Below are 25,791 nucleotides of genomic sequence, written 5' to 3' on the forward strand. Positions count from 1 at the left end.
AATGATGACTCTAAGAATACACCACAACGCTCTACATATTGTTCCCAGAGGGATCATGAGAACAAGATTAGATTAATTACAGTGGACACAGAGGCAATTAGACAATCATTCTTCTCACACTCCATACCTGAATGAAACCAGGAAAACCCCTAATAATTGGTAGAGGGATGTTTCCTTTGCCAAGCTCTTTACAGTGGTTAGTTTGTGGAGTATAGAAGTAGACGTCAATTCAAATAAGGGACTATTTTGCAGATGAAGTGATGAAGTGGCCACATTAGATTATGTGAGATGGCTGTGTGGCTTGTGGATATACTTTATGTGCCTTTAATACAGTGATATCAGTTGCCTTCTTCAATATTGATATCAAAACTAAGAACATGTTTTGTGTGATGATTGGGCCCTAACAGAATGCACCATATGTGTAAATATATTATTCTAAAATTAAATTTATGATAATTTAATAGTGGATACAATGTATTTCTCAAGGTTTAGAGAGGTAATAGTTATGGCAGAGAGACTTGAAAGTAATGTGGCAGGAACTTGATATGCTCACATAATTCAAACATGTAAATACAAGTACACAAGCATACATACTTTCAACACTAGACATATCAGCAAACATTGATAAGACACTGTATCAACTATGGAAACTCTTAATATTCTCTTTGTTCTGCAGTACATGAATACGTGCGCGTGTGTGTGTGTGTGTGTGTGTGTGTGTGTGTGTGTGTGTACTTTGGACATTATGGCCTTTACATTTATTCACAGATCTGCACATATAGATTCTGTTGAGTTATAAAATAATTTTCATTCAATGGTTGGATATCAACTTAGAAAAAAAAATACCAAGAGAGTTCATGGTTATTTCTGAAATCTATGTGAATCTGTCTCCTACATGTCCTTAGAAAAAATGACATATTGTCAATGGAGAATAAGTGATTGCCTTAACTACCTTCGTTAATTTTATTGCAACAACAAACTAAAAAACATTTCACACTGGAATTCCCAGTTTCATCTAGTCAGTGGTGAAACACACACACACACACACACACACACACACACACACACACACACACACACACACACAGTATTTGGCTCCACCACAAGCAAAGAAAGGAAGCAGATCTGACAGAGAAAAGTTAACTAATTGCAAGATTAGACTTGAGAAATGGTGCCAAATAAAATGAGAAACAGCAAAACTTTAGGTTATACTGAGTAATTCTACAGGTAATGAGAGCAGATAGTTCTTTGAAAATCCAACTCATTTGCTTATCCTTTTAATAAGGATGCATTCATATGACTTCCATACCATAATAGCAATTACAGTAGAGCACTGATTATTCAAAACAATTTGAGTCTAGTGGTGTTGGGATAACTAACTTTCTTGGCTAACTAACTGTTTATGAAAGAAATGTGCCTCTATCATAGGAGCTACACAAAAAAGAAACAGATACATGTATTAAACACAAAACCACAAATATATTTTATATGTACTGCAACTACTGTGCATATCTTACATAATGTAGCCATCTACTATTAAAGCAACCCTACAGTTTCTGAAAAGAAGTTCAAAAGTGACTTTTGCTTCACAGCTGAGGCCTGCTTTTTTGCTGCTAATCTGGCACACATCTGAAACATAACAACTGGACATGCTTCTTGCTTTTCAAACCACTTAATAACCATCTCAGGGCAGTGAAAAGTTTCCTTGCTGGACGATCCTTTAAAGCAAGCTTGTCGCAAATGTCTACATCATCAATGACACTAGGAATGACTTCATCATCCATCAGTTGCTGATAATTAGTATTCCAGTCAGCCCCTGAATGTTTTCCTGGCCACAATATTCAAATCCTGAAGATTCTTTACTCAACCCAGCCACTTGTGATACAAATTATCTGTTTAGTGGATCTTCAGTTGCAGTGATAAGCTTGTCTGATCTAAGGAGGTTATTCCAACCTATTGCTGGGGTAGTGGCATTCAGTGTAACTTTTGCTGTCAGGTATGCAGCTTCCTTCAAGTTAATTTCAGTGTGCACTTCCCGATTTTTTTTTTTTTTTTTTTTCTCTCCCCCCTCACTTCCTTGCCCACTGAGAGCCAAACACAGCAACACCTTTCTATGATACCCCCTGATCCATCTTGCCATTTTCTCCCTTCATCAAAAGGTTTGAGTGATGACTTGGAGCATTATCAACCAATAAGAAAACATTTCCAGTGTTACCAGTAGCATGCTGATGCTTTTTGACTTTATGGATAAATACAGTGTCGTACCACTCTGTAAAAATGCTTGCATCCACCTATAAGTTCTTCTGATTCTTGCAGGTGGCTGGCAATTTTTTAGCCACATAAAGCACCTTGGTTTCTTATACATTCCTATGATCAGCAAGGATAGGCTAAGCATTCAAGTAACGTTTCTCTATACCACGTCAGTGACGTGAGATTTGCTTTGCTTATGACAATGTCATCACATTCCTTCTTGGAAACTTTTGATTTTGTTGACAATTTCTTCCAATAAAAATCTGATTTTCCTGCTTTGTAGACATTGATTTGGTGATAGCCCTCTTTATCAATCAGTTTATTAAATAACTCTCTAAAATATTCAGCTGCTTCAGTATTAGCTGACAGTTTTTCAACTCGAATGTCCAGTTCCTAACCTAGCCTAGTGCATAAGCCAGCCAGAAGTTGTTTTAGAATCATTCATTCCAAGAGCTTTTTTAGAAATCAAAGGGCCAGTTACTGGTTGTTCTTGGCTACATACCTGCATGAACCATGTGTAAACTGCGGTGTTTGAATCCTGGTTTTCTGCAATTTTCAATGTTTTTGGGTGTAAGGTTCCTTCTTCACTATCAAATTGACTTGAAAATTTTGTAATGGCATCACTGTTCTTTCTAATATCAAATGTTGTGACATGCATCTACATCAACATCTACATCTACATCTACATCCGTACTCCGCAAGCCACCTGACGGTGTGTGGCGGAGGGTACCCTGAGTACCTCTATCGGTTCTCCCTTCTATTCCAGTCTCGTATTGTACGTGGAAAGAAGGATTGTCGGTATGCTTCTGTGTGGGCTCTAATCTCTCTGATTTTATCCTCATGGTCTCTTCGCGAGATATACGTAGGAGGGAGCAATATACTGCTTGACTCTTCGGTGAAGGTATGTTCTTGAAACTTCAACAAAAGCCCGTACCGAGCTACTGAGCGTCTCTCCTGCAGAGTCTTCCACTGGAGTTTATCTATCATCTCCGTAACGCTTTCGCAATTACTAAATGATCCTGTAACGAAGCGCCATATTCCGTAGATAAACTTGATTCACTAGTACTGTCCTGCAACTGGTCTGTTATTTTCAGTTTATCAGAAATACTGAGAACAACACATTTACATTTATTGGCCATTGTGAATGGTAGTACAAATATAGCAGGATGTTACAAGCAAAAGCTCACACACCACTGACAAGTGAGGATTAGAAACTCAAGGTCAAGCAGATCATTGTTGCAGAGAGAGGAAAAGAGCTACAATGTCAAAGAACTAGCAGCTGCTAGGAGAAGTGTATGGCATGCAACTTTAAATTTGCTGACTGGAACCCTGTCAGTTATCAATGTTTTGGCTGATCAATATCGGGATAACTAATGCTCAATTGTACTTGTATCACTCATGCTTCAATGAAGGGCATGGTTAAAACAAGTGTTACCTGCGGAATTTTGTTCATCTGTATTGCTGTCATTTGATGAATAGCTCTGGGCTGGTTATGCTTATATAAAAGATGAAGCAGTGTCTCCACAGGAGCCTGCAAGGGAACATCAGTTAATGATGACCTGAATTATCTAAATACTTTGTACATTAGTATGTTATATCGGAGTTTATTGTCACATTGCCTAACAATGGGTTTCATTATTTCTCATTATCTTCTAATGTTATTTTTACAGACATTGTTAAATACAAAATTATCATGGTCAATGTAATTTTATGTTGCATTGTTTGTTATTTAGTGAAGTTACAATTCCTTGGTTTCATAGTATTAATACAAACAGTTTCAAATTCAGTACTGCTTAACTGCTAAATCCCCACTGGTCAATAAAGCAGTGTCATAACAACCCTTTACAATTTTTATTCAACAACAGGGAGGAAATGTTTCTTTTTATTCCTGACATTATGAAAATAATAGTATAATTAATTATTATTTGCTAGAGCTCATATTAAGTGAATGTGTACAACCATCATGGAGACTTAAAAGGACACATCATAAGCAGAATACAATGAAGTACAAATCCAAGTGATAAAAAGTTTCAATAATCATAAATAAAAAATGTAAGAATCTGGAACTTTTGGAAATCATCATCACTTTTTTTTCCAAGGAAAGGGTAATAAAGGGGGGAAAGATAGCTAGACTTTTTAAGTGACTATATGGGAAAGACTTATCTGTAACACACTTAATGGATCACAGAGTATAAAAAAGATACAGACAAAACTATAACTCTTGAAGAAAGAAACACTTGAAGATACTAGCACACAGAAATTACCTACAGAACATATAAAAAATAACTGAATGTTTGAGTATTTTTCAGTAGTGCAAAATATGTTTAAAAATCCCAGAGCCTCTCCTTAGAGTCTGTCTCTCTCTCCTCACCACAACTACTCTCTGCACCCCTACCTTCTACATTATGTGATCAAAAGTATCTGGACACCTCCAAAACATACGTTTTTCATATTAGATGCATTATGCTGCCACCTACTGCCAGATGCTCCATATCAGCGACCTCAGTAAACATCGTGAGAGAGCAGAATGGTGTGCTCCACGGAACTCAAGGATTTCAAACGTGATCAGGTGATTGGGTGTCACTTGTGTCATACATCTGTAGAAGAGATTTACACACTCCTAAACATCCCTAGGTCCACTGTTTCCAATGTAATAGTGAAGTGGAAACATGAAGGGACACATACAGCACAAAAGCGTACAGGCCGACCTCGTCTGTTGACTGACAGACCGCCGACAGTTGAAGAGGGTCGTAATGTGTAAAAGGCAGACATCTATCCAGACCATCACACAGGAATTCAAAACTGGATCCACTGCAAGTTCTATGACAATTAGGGGAGAAAACTTAGATTTCATGGTCGAGCTGCTACTCATAAGCCACACATCACGCCAGTAAAAGCCAAACGACACCTCGCTTGGTGTAAGGAGCATAAACATTGGATGATTGAACAGTGTAAAAATGTTGTGTGGAGCAACGAATCACAGCACACCATGTGGCAATCCGATGGCAGGGTATGGGTATGGCAAATGCCTGGAGCACGTCATCTGCCAACATGTTTAATGCCAACAGTAAAATTTGGATGTGGTGGTCGAATGGTGTGGTTGTGTTTTTCATGGAGAAGGCTCACACCCCTTGTTGTTTTGCATGGCACTATCACATCATAGGCCTACATTGATGTTTTAAACACCTTCTTACTTCCTACTGTTGAAGAGCAATTTGGGGATGGTGATTGCATCTTTCATCACGATCGAGCACTTGTTCATAATGCATGGCCTGTGGCAGAATGGTTACATAATAATAACATCTCTGTAATCAACTGGCCTGTACAGTCCTGACCTGAATACTATATAACACTTTTGGGATGTTTTGGGACGCCGACTTCGTGCCAGGCCTCACCGACCGGCATCGATACCTGGGCTACCACTCCCCAAGAAACCTTCCAGCACCTGATTGAACGTATGCCTGCATGATGAACAGAAACTCACTGTGACATTGAATAAAGCTTTTTAAAAAGTAGCTGTGGCTAGCTGCATTCTTCACCAACAATCTTAAATGGCCTCCGAGTCTATGAGATCCAGCATGGACAAAATAACATTACTTATGTAGTAAAATTCCATGCAGTCATAAAACAAACAGGCTATTTGGCTTTAGATGCTTTTAATTTGAAAACTGTTCTAAAATGCTATTTTTGTGAGTTAGTAATCATAAGATTTCCTCTAGCAGGGCTCACACTATAGGTTCTGCCAAGAAGATTGTAAATATCATCATATGACAGGGTACAGTGCTATATGGGTGCAGGCAGTCGTCTTGTATTTGTTCTTTCATGCTGACAGGCTAAACAAGTGACAATGCTGTTGCCAATGCATTAGATATTTCCTCTCACACTCCTCTCTTGTTTCTCTCATTTTCTCTACCTCTCCTCTCTCTTTGATGTTTGGAGGTGGGATCTTTCCCTGCAATATATCCTACGTTCCCATAACCCTCCTGACCTCAACCTTCATTAGTCATTGTCCTCTCTCATTCAAGCCCTTCAGCCTCCTCCTTACCCCCACCCAGTCACCACTCCCATCATGCACTGGCGCTGTTGATTGCAGAGTGGCCTCCGCTGCCTGAGATTGCAGTCATGTGTGTGTGACAATCTTTTTGTTGTGTCTATCTGTGACTCAGCATCTCCACTATATGGTGAGTAGCAATTTTCCTTTTCACAATATTATTACATTCCATTCTGGATTTTCAATTGTTTTTCTTCAACTTTGTACTTTATTGTCCTTTTGGAGCTCATATTTCCTTTTTATATTTTTCCCTTTTCTTTGATATCAAACATTTTATTCACCTGCCATACTAGTAAAAAAACTTGCTTCTAACAGCATTTAGTTTCTGCTATTGTTCTGAAGGAATTATTCATAAATACTTACATCTTTCTCAGTGATAAATGCTTTACTTCACAAGAGCATCAAAAACTAATCTCAGTAATGCCTTCTTCTTCATTAAATATACCATGAGTGAGGGAGTTGTAAGTAATATTTTTGCCAGAAAACTGCTTTTGTATTGTGGCATGAATCTTTTATGTACATCATAAGAAAACAAATAGTAATACCTGTAAAACATTTTTTTTATGACAATTTTTCTCCCTGTATCTGATGATATGTTTACCAATAAAATTTAAGAAGCATTTCTTTTGCTTAATAAAATCTTAATATGTCATTGGATATCACCAAAGAATATTTTCACAATATACTTCCTTCACAGTTACCTTTTCTATGTCATAATCTTACCTTCGTGCAATTTCAACCAGTTTTTCAAATGGTTTCTCCCAGGCATACATTTTGATCACTTGGATACCACTTATGATTTCACTCATTATCCGTACTCTGTTATCAGTTCTCATGGCAACTCTTAAACGAAACCTTGTTGTTAATTTGGTCATATATGCTGAAAAGGAAAGTCAAGGTTACAAACTTGGGAAATTTTATTTTATGGTGACAAATATTTGGGAAGCTCTGTTTAATACTCTCAGACAAAAATGTGAAGTACATAGAGCAAATTAAAAATTCATAAACATTTCTTCATACATAATACATTTTTAAAATATACAGTGAAAGAAATAAATTTTGAGAAATAAAATTAAGAAGAGGTTAAGAAATACAATTACAGTTTGAAGTTTATATCAACATTATGAACAAATAAAGAAGAAAGCACAATATAGAGGAGAGCAGTTGCAGCAACAGAGCATAGCTGTAGAAAATTATGGCAATGAAACATAAAAATAGAACAAAAATTTCTAATGAGTGGTATAATTTCTAATGTGGGAAAATCCAGTATAACATAAACTGATTTTTCCAACAGTATTTGACAGAAGATAATGAAAATATTAGATAAGGAATACTTTTCTGTTGGAAACTGGTGATTCCCTAAGAAACAGAAAGCAGGTTTGTGAATACATGAATAATACTTTACAGAACATCTAAAACATGTTTTGTATTTAATGTTAACTGGGTGTAAATTAGTGCAATTAGCTTTGGCCCCCAAAAATTAAAAATATGACTATAAACTTCACAAAACTCTGTATGTTCTGGCATTACTAGAGATATGTCACACTCGACTATTATGAAAGTGACATTGAATATCAGCAGTAAGACAGTTTTAATGTTCAATGGATGTTTTACTGTATGAATTACCATCTTATATGAAATTAATCATCATTTGGGCAGGAACAAGAAGACACACTAATGCAGTATTGCAAAATTCACCGTATAATCAAAAAGGCAAAACCCTGTTCTTTGCATAAGAATTCCAAAATTCTATAAACAAAGCAAGATTAATCTGGAGTAGTATTAGTAATGAAATGAATATACTCAATGAGACAACTCCCTGATAGCACTTGCTGTGAGACATAACTGAAATTACAGGTCACAAAAATTCAAAGCTTTTTGCATAACAGTAGCTGGAAACACAGGGACAAAAAATGACCGTAAAAATAAATCCATTGGAATAATTTAGATATGGTTGGTTAGTACACAATAACTATATTGTATACTAACCAACTCTGTATAAAACAACTATATTGTATACTAACCGACACCAGTTTCGCCAAATCAGTGAGAGATGAAAAGACTGTTAAACCACTGAAAAGCAGTATCTCTTCTAACTATAATGTTATTTCAACAAAACAAAAGCCCTTGAGTTACCTTTCTAAACAGTTAACATGGCAAGGTTTGCTTACTGCCATAAAGACTCAAGTATGTGAGAGTAACACTCATTTATAATATCAAAGATAAGCAAGTGATCCCTTATTATGCACCTTTTACCCTCCATCTCACGTTACAACAGAATATAGAACCATCTTATTAACAACAACCTGTTTAGAAAAAGCCTAGTTTGGCTCACTTTAAGAATTTACTACCAAGAAACAAATAAACAAACTTATGACCTCATTTATTATAGAACTAACAAGACAAAATGATCTGTTGGTCTTTTAGGTGGTATTGTTAAGACCTTAGATTGTGTAGCTCAAGCTTCTAGATGGGAAAGTAAAATGGTATTGAGTTAAAGGTGTTCCCCTTGCATAAACAGAGTCTTATCTTAAAAATATAAAATAAAGGGTATAATGACAAATGATACCACACAAAGAAGATTAACTTCAGAGTGCAGAAACATTATGTTGTCCCCCACTGTTTGGTGCCTGGCCTGCTCCTGCTGTTGGCCTACAGAAGTGATTTGTCTGGGACATCTGAGGAGTGTTTGAAAACTGTCATGTTTTTTGTCAATGACACAGCTACAATGAAAAATGCCCTAAATCTGTCAGTACCATATACAAGCTGTAAAATAATGGATCTGCCATACAACATCTTCACAGCAAACAGCTCAGCACATATTATGCAATTCCAAACAAATAAAAATTATTGACTTTAGATGAGATTAGATTAGATTAGATTAGATTAGTACTTGTTCCATAGATCATGAATACTACACTTCGTAATGATGTGGAACATGTCATCTATTCCACAATATTCAAAGACCTTCTGATGACTTTTTGATTTCACTTGTAATCCATGTATCTGATTTTTTGTTAATTTTCAGTTGTTCTGTGGTTCATGGTGTGGTTTCCTGTTGTCATGTCCTAATTCATGAACCACGGGCAACGTATGAGTGGCCAAGTAAGTGGTCCTGACAGTCGGGATACCAGTTACTTTGGAAGAAGGCTGGGCATCTCGGACATATTCTGAGTCGTGGTCACCTTTGTGCTCAGGCGGCAAAGACTACCAAATCCACCGGTTAGTCCCTCAACCATTAGGGAAAAAACTCAATGGGACCCGGGGCAAGTAAGGCTAGCAACCTGTTTCCCTGGCACTTTAAATATGATGCTGGCAACAATCAGAGCAAAATGAGTTAGATCGTTGGAGGTGACGGAGTCCCATCTCTCATTGATAAACCAGAGACTCCTAAGATACGACTCAGCAAATGAATGGTAACGAGATAGGAAGCTATTAATATCAATGGGGGCTACTCTGGGAAAAAGATAGAGTTGGCAGAGGCTGCAAGTAAGATGGGGTTGGACGTTTTAGCTGTTAGTGACTTTCAGGTAAGGGGTGAGAAGGAAGAGGAAGTGGGAAAATACAAGGTCTACCTGTCAGAAGTCAAAGCAGGAATAGCACAATGGGGTGCAGGGCTCTACCGCATTTACTCGAATCTAAGCTGCACTTTTTTTCCATTTTTTTGTAATCCAAAAAACCTCCTGAGGCTTAGAATTGAGTGCAAAGTAAGCGGAATCTCTGAAAAATGTTGGTAGGTGCCGCCACAACTAACTTTTGCCATCGAATATATGTAGTGCTACACAGGCATGCTTTGCAGGCACAAAGATAAATACTGGCGCCAAAACCTCTGAGTCAGTAAATAAATTAAAAAAAAGGCGGAAGACTTGCTTTTTTCTCCGCCCTGAGTTTCGACCACTGCATTTTCATACATTATCCAATGAAGTAAATACAAATTCCGTATTGTTCATCTTCGAATGTACTATGAAAATCTGACTGGCAAGACTGTTTGGGATGTTTGTCAATATGGCCAACTCTACGTTCTGAATTTTTTCCTACTTGTGAGTAGAGATGGTTGCTAATAGGAACTTTTATGAATTGTGAATCACATGCAGTATTCTTTTCACCATAAGAATAATACGAATATAAACATTTTGCCATGTATTCTTTCGTGTTTGCTGCTATCTCATTTAAATCCTGTCTGCCTAATAAACTACAAAACTAGTGTAAGACAACAACAAACGTGGAAGAAAATACATATTATGTCATGTTTATATTCGTATTATGCCTAATAGTGATACAGTCAGAAATGAAGCACGGCAATTGACTAGATTTTTAAATCTAAGATGACTCTAATTTCCGTGCATAATATAATGTACAAAAGAGGCGTCTGCAAAGATTTTCAAACAGTGAAATTTTTTAACTAAACTCTCATTCAGAACATCTTCTATCATACACAGTCTATTATTTGTTTCTTGTTGATCATTATCAAAGAAAGCAGCAGTGTAAGTAACAACAAATAGCAGTCTCTTCCCATTGTTTCGCTAATGAGACAATTCCTCTCTTTTTTTTTTTTTTTTATTGTAAGCGGCGGTAGCGCGCACAAAAGCAAGCCATGCCCCGAGTGGTGACAGGTCGTAAACACACATTATCAGAATGCGACAAACAATGCATGACACAGTACAATAACACATTTTCAGCTTAGACTGACGTAAACACCTATAACAAAGAGAACAGCATTTATCACATCAAAGAAAGATAAGCAATCAATTCAAACCAGACGCAGCACGTGAAAAAGGAAGGGTACCCATGTAAATATGGACGGAGTGCCTGACACATAGCAATGGCTACCTGGTAAAGCTTAACTGATAAGCTTACGCCTCGAACCAAACTAATGTAGCTGTATCATCATTCATTTGACCTAAATTGTGTCTCATATTACAATGGACCAACTTTGTTTCGATATGGAGTTGTGGCCTAAAACTTTTCTCTCCCTTGAATTTCGAGTCTCAAATTTCAAGTGCGGCTTAGCTCCAGGAAATTTTTTTCTCCTTGATTTCGAGTCTCATTTTTCAGGTGCGGCTTAGATTCGAGTGCGGCTTAGATCCGAGTAAATACGGTATATCAGGAAAGAAATGGAACCCAGCGTAGTTGCAATAAGGTATGTAAATGAACGACTGATGTGGATAGATTTGACAGTGTCTAGGAAGAAAGTTGGGATTGTGTCAGTAAATTCCCATTGTGTAGGGACAGATCAAGATGAGATGGATAGTTATTATGACGCACTCAGTGATGTAGTTGTTAGAGTAAAGGACAAGGACAGTGTTCTGCTCATGGGTGATTTTAATGCCAGGATTGGAAATCGAACAGAAGGGTATGAAAATGTTATGGGTAAATTTGGAGAGGATATGGAGGCCAACAGGAACAGGAAAGAACTCTTGGATTTCTGTGCCAGTATAGGCTTAGTAACCACGAAATCCTTTTTTTAAACATAAGAACATTCACTGGTATACTTGGGAAGGCACGGGAACCAGATCTGCAGTGAAATTGGTACTGTGAGGCCGAAAGTGCAGGAGGTCAGGTCCATATGTAGGAGGATAAGAGTGGAGGAACTTCAGGATAAAGAAATCAGTCACAAGTACATAACAGTGATCTCAGAAAGGTACCAGTTAGTTGAATGTAGTCAATTACAGTCATTGGAAAAGGAATGGACAAGGTACAGGGATACAGTACTAGAAGTGGCTAAAGAATGTCTTGGAACAGTAGTGTATAAAGGTAAGATGAAGCAAACAGCTTGGTGGAATGACACAGTCAAGGCAGCCTGTAAAAGGAAAAAGAAGGCGTATCAAAAATGGCTACATACTAGAACCCAGGTAGACAGAGAAAGTTATGTTGAAGAAAGAAACAAAGCCAAACAGATAATTGCAGCATCCAAGAAGAAATCTTGGGAAGACTTTGGAGACAGGTTGGAGACTGGGTCAAGCTGCTGGAAAACCATTCTGGAGTGTAATTAGCAATCTTAAAAATGGAGGTAAGAAGGAAATGACAAGTATTTTGGACAGGTCAGGAAAACTGCTGGTGAATCCTGTTGATGCCTTGGGCAGATGGAGGGAATATTTTGAAGAGTTGCTCAATGTAGGTGAAAATACGATCAGTAATGTTTCAGATTTTGATGTACAATGGGATAGGAATGATGATGGAAACAGGATCACATTTGAGGAAGTGGAGAAAATGGTCAATAGATTGCAGTGCAATAAAGCAGCTGGGGTGGATGAAATTAAGTCAGAACTCATCAAATACAGTGGAATGTCAGGTCTTAAATGGCTACACAGAATAATTGAAATGGTGTGGGAGTCGGGACAGGTTCCATCAGACTGGACGAAAGCAGTAATCACGCCAATCTTTAAGCGTAGTGGGTAAAATCTTCTCAGGCATTGTTGAAAGGAAAGTCCGAATATTAGTTGAGGACAAATTGGATGAAAATCAGAGTGGGTTTAGGCCTCTTAGAGGTTGCCAGGACTAGATCTTTAGCTCATGGCAAATAATGGAGAAGTGTTACGAGTGGAACAGGGAATTGTATCTATGCTTTATAGATCTAGAAAAGGCATATGACTGGGTTCCTAGGAGGAAGTTATTGTCTGTTCTATGGGATTATGGAATAGGAGGCAAACGTTTGCAAGCAATTAAAGGTCTTTACATAAATAGTCAGGCAGCAGTTAGAGTTGACGGTAAATTGAGTCCATTGTTCAGAGTAGTTTCAGGGGTAAGACAAGGCTGCAACCTGTTTCCACTGTTGTTGATATTAATTATGGATCATATGTTAAAAACAATAGACTGGCTGCGTGAGATTAAGATATGAGAACACAGAAGAAGCAGTCTCGCATATGTGGATGACTTAGTTGTGATGGCAGATTCGATTGAAAGTTTGCAAACTAATATTTCAGAGCTAGATCAGAAATGTAAGAACTATGGTATGAAGATTAGCATCTCCAAAACGAAAGTAATGTCAGTGGGAAAGAGATATAAATGGATTGAGTGCCAAATAGGAGGAACAAAGTTAGAACAGATGGACAGTTTCAAGTACTTAGGATGCATATTCTCACAGGATGGCAACATAGTGAAAGAACTGGAAGCGAGGTGTGGCAAAGCTAATGCAGTGAGTGCTCAGCTACGATCTACTCTCTTCTGCAAGAAGGAAGTCAGTACCAGGACTAAGTTATCTGTGCACCGTTCAATCTTTCGAGCAACTTTGTTGTATGGGAGCGAAAGCTGGGTGGATTCAGGTTACCTTATCAATAAGGTTGAGGTTACGGATATGAAAGTGGCTAGGATGATTGCAGATACTAGTAGATGGGAACAATGGCAGGAGGGTGTCCACACTGAGGAAATCAAAGAAAAACTGGGAATGAACTCTATAGATGCAGCAGTCAGGGTGAACAGGCTTAGATAGTGGGGTCATGTTGGAAGCATGGGAGAAGCAAGGTTACCCAAGAGACTCATGGGTTCAGCAGTAGAGGGTAGGAGGAGACAGGGTAGGCTAAGGAGATGGTACCTGGATTCGGTTAAGAATGACTTTGAAGTAATAGGCTTAATATCAGAAGAGGCACCAATGTTAGCACTGAATAGGGGATCATGGAGGAATTTTATAAGGGGGACTATGCTGCAGACTGATCACTGAAAGTCATAATCAGTGTTAAATGATGATGATGATGATTTCAGTTGTTCAGAGGGAATGAAATATCACAGCAGTATTTATAATTAGACAAGAGCAAGTTGAATTTTATATCAACAATAAGAATGAATTATAACGTACAGAATGGTTGAAAATTATGAACTATTTACGAATAAAGGGGGCACCTGACTGATAGGCACAAGCATTGTATTGTTGATAGGTACATAAACAAAAGGTACTAAAATTGGCTATCTTTTGGAATGCACTTCCTTATTTTAGCTGTAGGAAACACACACACACACACACACACACACACACACACACACACACACACACACTTGTCTCTCTACAGATTGCTTAGTCAACTGCTACTTCTTTACTGGCCACAGTCAGTGTACTGGAAAGATGTGGGGGTATGCAATGGGGTGGGGTGAGCAATGGAGAGAAGCAGGAGTCAGGTACAGGATTGAGGGAAGTATTTAGTGGCTTGTGTGAGAGTGGGAATCCATCTGTGAACTAGCTAGGGGTGCAGGTAGACGCGGCAGATGGCAGACAGCCAGCAGATGGCAGATGGCCGGCACCCGATGTCATAGACTAGGGCGTGGGATAACACCACATAGCTAGCTGATGTGAGGATACAAATTGGATAGTGGTACTGGGGGATGTGATAGGTTTAGGATAGGAAGGTTATAGAAGTGAAGGATATGCTGTAAGGATAGCTCCCATCTGCACAGCTCAGAAAAAATGGTTCTGGTGGGGAGGATCCATATGGCATGGGTTGTGAAGCAGCCACTGGTATCTCACATGTTGTTCTCAACTGCATGTCGTGCCACTGGATGCTCCGCCCCATTTCTTGCAACAGTTTATCAGTTCTGGCCACCCGTGGCAGATGCATCTGCAGTAATGAGAATCCCCTCACCCATTATGCTGAAGGACCTACAAAGGCCTTTGCGAACAGGCAATACCATCCAGCCTAATTGACAAACAGATTTCCTGTGTCATATACTCACAAACACCTGATCCTCACGTCCATCCTGAGAACCAATCACAAAGAAGTGCCCACCTTGTCCCCCAATACCTCCCAGACTGGAACAACTAAACCATGTCCTACATCAGCACTTAGATTATCTATCATCTTGTCCTGAAATGAGGGACATTCTACCCTAAAGATACTTCCAACCCTTCCAAAGCAGTGTTCCACCTCCTACCCAACCTCTACAATATCCTAGTTCATCCCCATGCTGCTCTAATCCTCAATCCCCTGTCATTCGTACCATACCCCTGCGGAAGATTCAGATGCAATACCTGCCATATCCACCAACCCAGCACCACCTACTTCAATCCTGTCACAGGCTCATCATACCCCAACAGAGGCCAGGCCACCTGTGAATGCAGCGATTTAATATAACAGCTCTGCTGCAACCTCTGCACAGCATTTTAAATTAGTATGACAACCGATCAGCTGCCAACCAGAATGAATGGCCACAGCTAAACTGTTGCCAGAAACAAGTGGCAACCCAGTGGCACAGCATGCAGTGGAGCCTAACATGGGAGATTTCAATGTCTGCTTCACAATCCGTGCCATCTAGATCCACAGCTCCAGCTTTTCTGAGCTGTGCGGATGGGAGCTATCCTTACAGCACAATCACAGCACAATCATGGCTCCCACAACCTTCCAGGCCTAAAACTAAGGTAACTTGCACCCCCCCTCCCAATCCAATAGTAAGTGCGTGTGTGTGTATGCACTCACGCACTTGAGTGTATGCGCTTCTACACCATCACCTGCACCAGCAGCAGCACCCTAGCCGTCTGCCACATGCCACCACAGATGGCTCCCCACTCTCCCACAAGCCTCTAAGCGCTTACCGCAGCGCCGTCCCTGCCTCCTACCTTTCTCCATCCCTTACGCCACTCGCCCCTTACCACCCAGTACAATCATTGTCGACCAGTAAAGAGCTGGCAGTTGACTGAGCACAGTGTATGGAGACAGGCGTATGCATGTGAGTGATTGAGTGTGTGTTTGTGTGCATCTTTTTCCTGCAGCTAGAAAAAGGAAATGCATTCCGAAAACTAGCTAACTCCATACCTTTTGTTTGTGTGCCTATTCATGATGCAGCATATCTGCCTTTTTGTTTGTCATCTCCTTTATTCATAAGTATGAATTACATCTTCATCTGGGTTTCATAGATTCTGAGAGCTCATTTGACTCAATTTCAACAATATTTGTGCCATCATTCCTTGAGAAAGACGACTTTGATTCAACTTATGTTAGTGAGCTGAATAATATATACTTCAATGGTAGAGCTTTTAATAAAACTTCATCAGGATAGTGAGAAATTCATAAATAAAACAGGAATCTGAAATGGAGACTCTCAGTAGTCATAAGGAAGTTTTCAGATCCTGAAAATGAACAAAATTAAGAAAAAAATATGTGGTGAATGAACATATGTAAATTACCTTCATGTTACTGATGATAATGTGCTGTATGCTTTGTCAACTGCAAGCTGAAGAGCTAGGTTGAGAGCAATTCTGAAAGTAAGCTTGAACATCAGTTGTAACAAAATTAAAATAATGCAGAATCAACACATCAAGGAGAAAGTAGTTCAAATTAACAATCAAGCTACAGAACCACTTCATGAACATTTGTATTCAGAGCAGTTCAAAACATTAAATGAATGGGAAGCAAAAGAAATAAACAGAGGTTCCAAAAATTAAGTTCAAATGCATCCAAAAAGAAAAGTTTGCACTCAGTCTGTATTATTAGTTTTGACTTATGGCAATGAAACTTGGACTTTTAGTGTGGAAACAATTAAAAATGTGTGTGTTAATTGTGAGAAAGGGTAGATGCATGTCGAGAATTGCTAGGGGAGAGAGGAAAACAAACAAATGGTTCAGAGAATAGATTAGAGTGGAAACTGTAAATATGAAAATGAAATGAAGATGGTTGGGTAATGAACCTGGGTGAATGGCTGCTGGGTGGACCAATGAAAATGTTAGCTGGTTTTCACAAGACAGTAAAGACTAAGATGATGCCCTGACTTAAGGTGAGTACATGATGCTAGAAAATGTGTAGAAATAACAGGTGTATGTAAATGAAGACCGTAATGCATAGAAGTGACTAGAGGACGGCACTGTTGAGTATTGGATGTTAAATAATTGACAATGGTGATAATGATGTTGGATTGTAACTTGTTAAAAGTGTATTTGTCAAGATGCTTTCCATATTCATGGCACTGTTTATGAAAGTTGTCAGTTATATCACAGTTTGAGTGTAAGTAGATTCCTTTGCTCCCTACATACATAATCAGCGAGGGCACATACCTAGTATTCAAATATAATCAGAGTTATAAAATTTATTTTAACCGTCATAAAACTCTTGAAAAGAAGTGCAGTGTTTCTTAAATGAATATTAATACTGTGAATATAAATCAAAGACATAACTTACTTTGTACAGGAACAGTTTGAAGAAACATTCCAACAACACCGATTATTGACGCCCAACCAATGGCTTGCCACATGAAGTATGTAACTATTATTGTTTCAATTGGAGTGATCCATATGTAATGCAAGACTAAAGACAGATTGTCAAATCTGTTTACATCATTGGACAGGAGATTTACCATCTGTCCTGCTGCCGTCTGTCCAAGTGCAGTTTTGCTTAGACGCATTATCTAAAAATAATAAAATTAAACTATATGTTCATAGTATAATATTTTAAAGTTTATAAAATTGGAATTAATTTTGCATTAAAAAGTCTACTACAATTCATATGATCTGGGTAGAATTCTAGAAGGCAGCTTTAAGTGGTAAAGCAATTGAATGCAAAAAATAGTTTCCAATCATTCTTCATTAATTCTAGAAGCTATGCATTATATTAAGAGTAACACTGTTATATGCTATTTGTGATCATACTCGGTCGTCAGGCCACGAGTGGCCTACTGGGACCATCCGACCGCCGTGTCATCCTCAGTGGAGGATGCGGATAGAAGGGGCGTGGGATCAGCACACCGCTCTCCCGGTCGTTATGATGGTATTCTTGACCAACTATTTGTGATCAGCTAGACTAAATTTAACATAGTAAATTGTGTTACTACAAGTGGATAAAGTTGTATTTAGAGAGCAGGAAACAGATTTTTGTGGGTGCTAGTTTGAGCTCTTATTGTTCTGAAGAACAAAACCTGCAGTATGGTCTAGCAGGAGACTGTTTTAGTACAAATACTATTTTTAGTGATTTAGAGCTACTTAGCTCCTATCATAAGTACACTAAATTTGCAGATGAGACCAATGTACTGGTCAACAGGAGGGCCGTCAGTGACATCAAGAAAGAAACTGAAAAATGTATCTTTGTAAAATGAAGAAATTTTCTGCAGGTGACTTAATCATAAATGTATAAAAAAAGGTACAAGCACTAATTAAGATCCAGAAGGACAACAGATTAGCACCAACTGTAGAAATATTTAGTACAATCCTTAAAATGTCCATGTTACAAAATTCCTTGTAATGTAGACTTTGTAAGATGTAAATTAAACTTCGTCTCTTATTTCATCAACTCTCCCTGGACACACATAAAAGTTGGTGACAAACAATATGTGCTTTACCCAAACAGAATCAGTGCATTAGTATAGTGAAATTCATTTGGCTGCAAAATCTGTTTTACAGCTCAAAAGAGGATTATTAACAGCCATAGAAAGAGCCACTTCAAGATTTATCCAAACTATGACTTCTCACATAGCCTTATTTGCATATTCTGAAAGTAACAATATTCATGAGAAGAATGTTAGAAGCAAGCAACCAACTTGCATTTACCAATGAAAGTGAATCGTGGAATAAAATAGACCTCAAAGGGAAAAATCTTGTGTAATAAATTATCACAGAAGATAAGTGAAAAAAAGAAAAATTTAAAGTTGTTATCAAAAATTAAATCATTTGATACAAATATGTGTTTACAGTGTATAGGACAATCTCACAACATAAAAATAATATTATGATCTTCAGTAACCTAAGAAAAATTAAACATCATCAAACAAAATAAAAGTAAACAACATAAAACGCACATAAAAACATACTATAAAAATTAAATAAATGTGTGCTGTGTGGTTAACAGAGAAATTCACAGCTCTCATGCCAGTATTTTTGCCACCTAGCATGTGAGAAAGCATTAGAATATACTCAATGGATGCAAAGTTGATGAATTTAATGAGTGTTTGTACTTTTCTTATTTCATTGCTAGTGTGTTCTATATAAGTACATTATATATATATATATATATATATATATATATATATATATATATATATATATATATATAACAGAAAGAAACTTCCACATGGGAAAAATATATTAAAAACAAAGATTCCAAGACTTACCAAGCGGGAAAGCGCCGGCAGACAGGCACATGAACAAAACACACAAACACACACACAGAATTACGAGCTTTCGCAACTGGCAGTTGCTTCGTCAGGAAAGAGGGAAGGAGAGGGAAAAATGAAAGGATGTGGGTTTTAAGGGAGAGGGTAAGGAGTCATTCCAATCCCGGGAGCGGAAAGACTTCCCTTAGGGGAAAAAAAGGACAGGTGTACACTCGCACACACACACACGCATATCCATCCGCACATACACAGACACAAGCAGACATATATATATATATATATATATATATATATATATATATATATATATATATATATATATATATATATATATATATATACACCAACCCAGTATAACACTGAAAAATTAAGTTGTGTAATTAATTTTTTGTTTGTTTGTTGATATATTTCTGCATTCTTGGTTCACAATGAAATCCCTGTGCTGATGTATTGTCTGGAGCTGCCAGAGGAGATAAAACTTCATGCTACAGCCCATGTCCAGCTCATCAGTGGGCTGTGTCATCTTGTTTAGCAGCTTGATACAATACTTCAACATGGGCATATCGGTGTGTATAAGGATTCTGGAGATGTATGTGCTGACAAATAAACTACAAAACTTCATTGTTTGGAGGGCTAATTAAAACAAGAATCCTGTCCCACAAATGTACTTCACTTTATCAACAGTCTGAGACATTTTGTCTTGATTTGTTATTGCACATTGAGATGTATTGAAAATATCAATAACATAAAGTAACCAAATTTACTGTCAGTATACTGCAGTTTACTACTTTAAAAAATGCCATAACCAGCAAAAATAAAGATAAATATTCCTGAATTCATTATTAAAATCAGTTAGTATTAGTATTATTTTAAAAATGAATGAAATAGTAAACTAATATTACAAAAATGAGAGGCAACAGCGTTAAATTTCTGTAATAAGGAAAAAAATATACTGCGAATAGAGCATCAAAACAATTAAAAAGTTTCAGATGACATCTACAACATATTATCTTAGGTTTGGCTTTTCAGTGATTTTTAAATCAATTATAGAGCTTGTTAACATGATTAAGAAGTTATTATTCACTTTTTATCTGATATGTTTGTATTTGGAAAGTTAACCTCTCACATGAACCAGTTTCTCCAACTTAGTGTGTTGTTTCCTAGATCATTACATCTTTTTGACCAAGAATTTCATTTAAAAGAAAAAGTGAAAAGAAACCCAATGCCTGGGAAGGAGGAAAAGTAACTATCACAAATCTACTTAAAAAATAAGTTGGTTTTTTATATATGTGTGCATGTTATGCTTTAGACAACAGTGGTGTTGGCTTTGCATATAAAGGATAAAGTAATCTGCAGATTATACATTCAGTTACATACATTGTGATTGTAAGTGTGTTTATGTGTGTATGTAGATGAACACTAGAGAAAGAAACATACCTTTCTATAGATAAGGGAGCAACATGCAATTCTTGCCCTCATTCCAATACGTTGTGCCATCAAGTTAGTATGATGCATCAGTACAAGATTCAGAAATAGTGTAGCTATTAAACCTCCTGCATAATAGAATGCCTCGTCCCTTGTAATTGTTGATCCAGGAGTAAAATGCTTTAGCAGATAACCCAGGAGGACAGGTTTTGCTGTGCTGAGGACAATACCAAATATTGCACACATCTTTAATTGTATTCTAATTTTAAATATTCTTCCAATACAAATGTGTCAACTGATCGCTGTGACCGAAACATAGAAACAGTTTTAATGTTACCAGTCAAAGTAGTATGCAGAATGGTTCAATGCCTTTCATTACTGATTTATTGGGAACAAATGAGCAAAACTGTAAACAGTGCAGAATAGACTGGAAAGCAGTTTCAATTAAGTGCTCCTTTATTATAGTTAATAGAAATATACACTGATGAGCCAAAAAATTATGACCATTGCCCACCACAATGTTGGATGCCACCTGGTGGTATTGCAGGAACATGATGTGACAACAAAAGTATGTAATCGGGCCAGACACAGTCGGGGGAACACCCTAGTGAAGATATGGGCTGCAAATGGGGAAATCCATTAAAATAAGTGACTATGACAAAAGGCAGATTACTATTACCCAGAGGCTGTGAATGAATATCTCAAAAATGACAAAGCTGGTAATGGTTTCACATGCTACTGTAGTGAGCCTCTATGGAAAGAGGTAGAAAGACATGGAAACTACCAACAGGCAGTAAATGCTTGGATGTCCATATCTCGTCACAGAACACGGGGTTTGGAGGCTTGTCTGCTCTGTAAAGAAAGATAGATGGTGATCAGTGGCATCTGTGCCATCATACATTGCTGAACATGTAGCTATGCAGCAGACCATTACTATGCATTCACATGTTGACCCAATGACATCATCAATTTCGATTGCAAAGGGCATAAGACCATCGATAATCAGCTATTGATCTATGAAAACATATCGGCTCTTCAGTTGAATCACATTTTTGCTACACTATGTTAATTGTCATCTTCACAAACGCCAGTCATTGAGGTGAATGGCAGCTGGAAATGTGCAGCACACCATCAGAACATGCGGGTTGGAGCAGTATTATGCAACGGGAGATACTCTTCTGTGTTTGTGTGGGACCTGTGGTAATAATAATCCCTGCATCCCTTCATGCTTGACATCTTCCATAATGGTGATTTCATCTTTCAGCTGTATAACTATCGGTGCTACAGTGGTTTGAGGAGCATTATAGTGAACTCTCACTGATGTCTTAGTGACCAAATTTGCCTGATGTAAATCCTACGGTACCCATCTGGGTCAGTATCGGACACCATCACCTCGTAAGCAAACCAGTGGCTCATTATTTAAGTGAATTATGTCGTTGTGTGTAGACATCTAATTCCATATACCTCCACAAACCGACAAACTGTTGGATCCGTGACATGAGGGATCAGTGGTGTATTTCCTGGAATCAGTGGTGCATTTCCTTCCAAAGATGGACAAACAAGCTATTAAGCATGTGGTCATAATGTTTTGGCTCATCGGTGTCAGATTCCAATTAAATAAAAAGTCAGAAATCAAGTAGATTAGTTGCTGGAACAATACTACTTGAAAGACACACAAATTTCTCAAAGAGTTATAATCATATAAAAGATACAAATAAATAATCTGAAGTACTTTTGTGCAGTCTGAGAGCAAAATAATATTTTTTTCATAAATGTCTGAAGAGTAGTTGTAAGTAGGAACCTTACTGTTGATTTTGTGTCATGCTGTACTAATGATATAATCCTAGGTTCCCTTGTGTGGCCTCACTGTACATCTACAAACAGAATACATTTGTTCACAGCACCCTGATTTTTTTGCAGCAAATTAATTTCAACATACAACACTAACAATCCAAATCAATGTATGTTGGCTACCCATCATTTGAGCCTTCATGTTCGAATTCCACAGTGGATGAGTATGAAAATTTAAAACAAAGGAAAAGGAAAGTATCTGCTCAGTATTAATTTAGAATCTATGAAAAAAACTTACATGATAAGCTGGTGCAGAAATGTTTCTATTCAATAGAAGATTTCATGACGGATGATCTGAGAATATGAGCAGCAGAGAATAAACATTGAAGATCATAAATTATCCATCAATTATGTATATTCACAATAGAGTATTGTAATAATGATACTGTACTTTAAGAAAAACTGAAATCAATTTTTGTATTTTTACAAGTCTCTTGTTTATTAAGTCAATGACACTGTATTTTATGAGACATCAAACTTCTATTCTATTCTGTTCTATTCTATCCTCACACAAATGCACACACAAAACACACATGTGCAAATAAAAATCCGAAAAGTGAAAACATTATAGAGAATACAGAAAATAAAATCAAAGCAGCTTGTAATCCTATGTAAAAATACACAAATCAAGCACAAGACAACCATAATAGATAGATCAATATAGGTGACACTGAATAGTTTTGTAATATGATGAAAACATAAATTTGTGAACAACTGCTGTAATTATTTTTTATCCCTCCTGTGGTCCAAAAGAACTTAAGCTAAAAACATCTGACAAAGGAATACTTCATGACAGTTACTTTTTTATACATCTGTGCAGATGTTGTTTTGGTCTGTGAGATACAACTGGTAAGGAAATCACTGACGGTGTCAGTACAACCTAAATAAAAGTTGTGACTTTGGTTTCAGCTTCATAGAGGTGACAATGGATTAATATTGGTCATTTAAACACTATCTTGACACAAATGGAAGGAGACTGCCTACATTACTAAGGAACTACATGTCATGTTGTATCAGTGCACAGCTGTTTTCTGATTTTGACTGTCTCCTTTCTCTGTGATAAGTCCCTTCAAGACTGATTAAACATTATTATGATAATATCAGCATTTAACTACAGACATGTTCTAGTACTCTTCCAGAAAATGTGTGAGAAGTCACAAAAAGAGAAATGAAATCAATTCTAAACATTTCTGTAGGCTACTAACCAATTAAGTTTATTTACTGATGGTTGTCAACAAATAAGACTAATTCCTCACATGTGTGAATTTGTTCTTTTAACTACTAAAAACATATCTACATTTCGTTCTGTGAGATTAAATGGGAGGAGGTGCTTGTGAAGTGCAAGATTACACTTTCAGAAACAGCTTGTCCACTGTCTCTGGGAAGAAACTTCATGAAATCTGCCACAATAAGGGCATAATCTAGGTCTTTGCAACCTTATGTGCAAAGACAAATAATTCCTTACTAATGCAAGCAATCCTTTCTTTTAATGTTGTTGTCATAAATGAGAAATATGAGGTTGAACTAAATATAAAAGGAATTTTCGTTCCTGAGCGCCAACAGTTAGCAGGACGAGACTTGCACCTGTAGTATTGTGTCGAGTGGCGACATCAGGAGTGCTTCATCGGTAGTGCTCATCATCTCGAAGCAACACGGGGACCCCTCCACTGCGCAAAACATAATTATAAATTTTTTTTCTCGTGAAGGAGTTCAAATGAGGAAATTTTACAGAGAATGATTGCACAGTTTGGTGATCAGACACTGCCAAGGATGCGTGTGTTTGCCTGGCATAAAAAGTTCAAGGAAGGACAAGAAAATGTGGAAAATCAGCAACATGATTGCTGTCCTTTGACTAGCATTACAGATGAAACATTCATGGAGTTCGAGACATTCTTGTAACAGATCGACAGGTGAGAGTATCAAAAATTGCAGACCATGCTGATATAAGTTGTGGAAACTGTCAAGTGATCATCACAATTGACCCACAGTTCCATAAAGTGTGTTTCAGATGGGTCCCTTGTCTTTTGACCAAAAATAAGAAAGAGATGTTTGGAGGTCTGTCAGAGGCTTACAGCAACATTTGCAAAAGAAGATGATGCGTTTTTGAGTTGGACTGTCACCTGCCACAAAATGTGGGTGCATCGCTACACCCCTGAGCCAAAACAAGCCAGTATGGAGTGGCAGAAGAAAGGGGAGACCGTTCCAGTGAAAGCTGAGACTCGAATGTCAGCTGGAAAAGTTTTTTCAACAATTTTTTTCTACTATTGAGATATTTTGCTCACTGACTTTTTGCATGAGTAACACACAATGAATGCTGCATACTACTGCAAGTTGTTGAAGAAGGTGAAGGATGCATATGACTGCAAAAGATGAGGCCATCTGATTCAATAGGTCACTCTCCTCTATTTATAATTCCTGGCCCCATAGTGAAGCCCTTAATGATCTCCAAACTACAGGAAAAGCACTGGATTAAAGTTGATCATACTGCTTACAGCCCAGACCTATAGCCCTGTATTAAAGAAGCTATAGGATGGCACTAGTTTGAAGATGACAAGGCCATGGAGGAATTCATGTGCAACTGGTTTCTGATATAACCAGCTTCATTCTCTGATGCTGCAATAACAAACCTTTCTTCCCTCTGGGAAAAATGTATTTCTAAAGTGGAAACTATTTGGAAAAATAAATTGTAACTGCCTTTTGCTTTTTGATAAATGTTATTTTTTAAATAAAATCACATTTATATTTCATTTACACTTGCATTTTAGTAAAGATGCACAACATTTATGGGAAAGATGTATGTCTTGTCAGTAATTGCTCTCACAACTTCCTCCCATTCTAAGTTTACAAGTTCTTCTAGACAAACTGTGAGAAAACCAGGATTTGTTCGACAAAAACACAGTGCCTCATTGACACAGAAAATTAAAATCTAATTTACCTGACTACAAATGTATTGAATGCCAGTATTACTCCTTGATACATATACTGGCCAACAAAGGTGTGATAAAGCGCCTTTAAAAGGCTTGGTTCCTTTTTCTCCTTTTTATTTGCTGAAGCTAATTCCTTCCTCCAGTTTCTGAAACAAATGGTGTGACAGTTATTATTCAAATGATGTTTATAAACATCATTATCAAGAATTAAATTTTTGAATGGAATTTCTGAAAATCAGCTTTTATCTTTACCATTTACAATTTATC

At 37.5% G+C, this 25,791-nt stretch overlaps 1 protein-coding gene across 2 annotated transcripts in view; it reads right to left on the bottom strand.

Moving 5' to 3' along the window:
• LOC126335576 (ATP-binding cassette sub-family C member 4-like) overlaps nt 1-25,791 on the bottom strand; it is a 276,697-nt gene that overhangs the window by 113,582 nt on the left and 137,324 nt on the right. For both annotated transcript variants that reach the window (XM_049999007.1, XM_049999006.1), the window contains exons 3-6: nt 25,533-25,670; nt 20,759-20,963; nt 17,398-17,623; nt 7,025-7,181 (exon numbers count right to left, since the gene is read on the bottom strand). In XM_049999007.1, coding sequence (XP_049854964.1) covers nt 7,025-7,181; nt 17,398-17,623; nt 20,759-20,963; nt 25,533-25,670 — 726 coding nt within the window. The remainder of the gene's footprint in view (nt 1-7,024; nt 7,182-17,397; nt 17,624-20,758; nt 20,964-25,532; nt 25,671-25,791) is intronic.

Source organism: Schistocerca gregaria, chromosome 2 (assembly GCF_023897955.1).
Source record: "Schistocerca gregaria isolate iqSchGreg1 chromosome 2, iqSchGreg1.2, whole genome shotgun sequence".
NCBI lineage: Eukaryota > Metazoa > Arthropoda > Insecta > Orthoptera > Acrididae > Schistocerca > Schistocerca gregaria.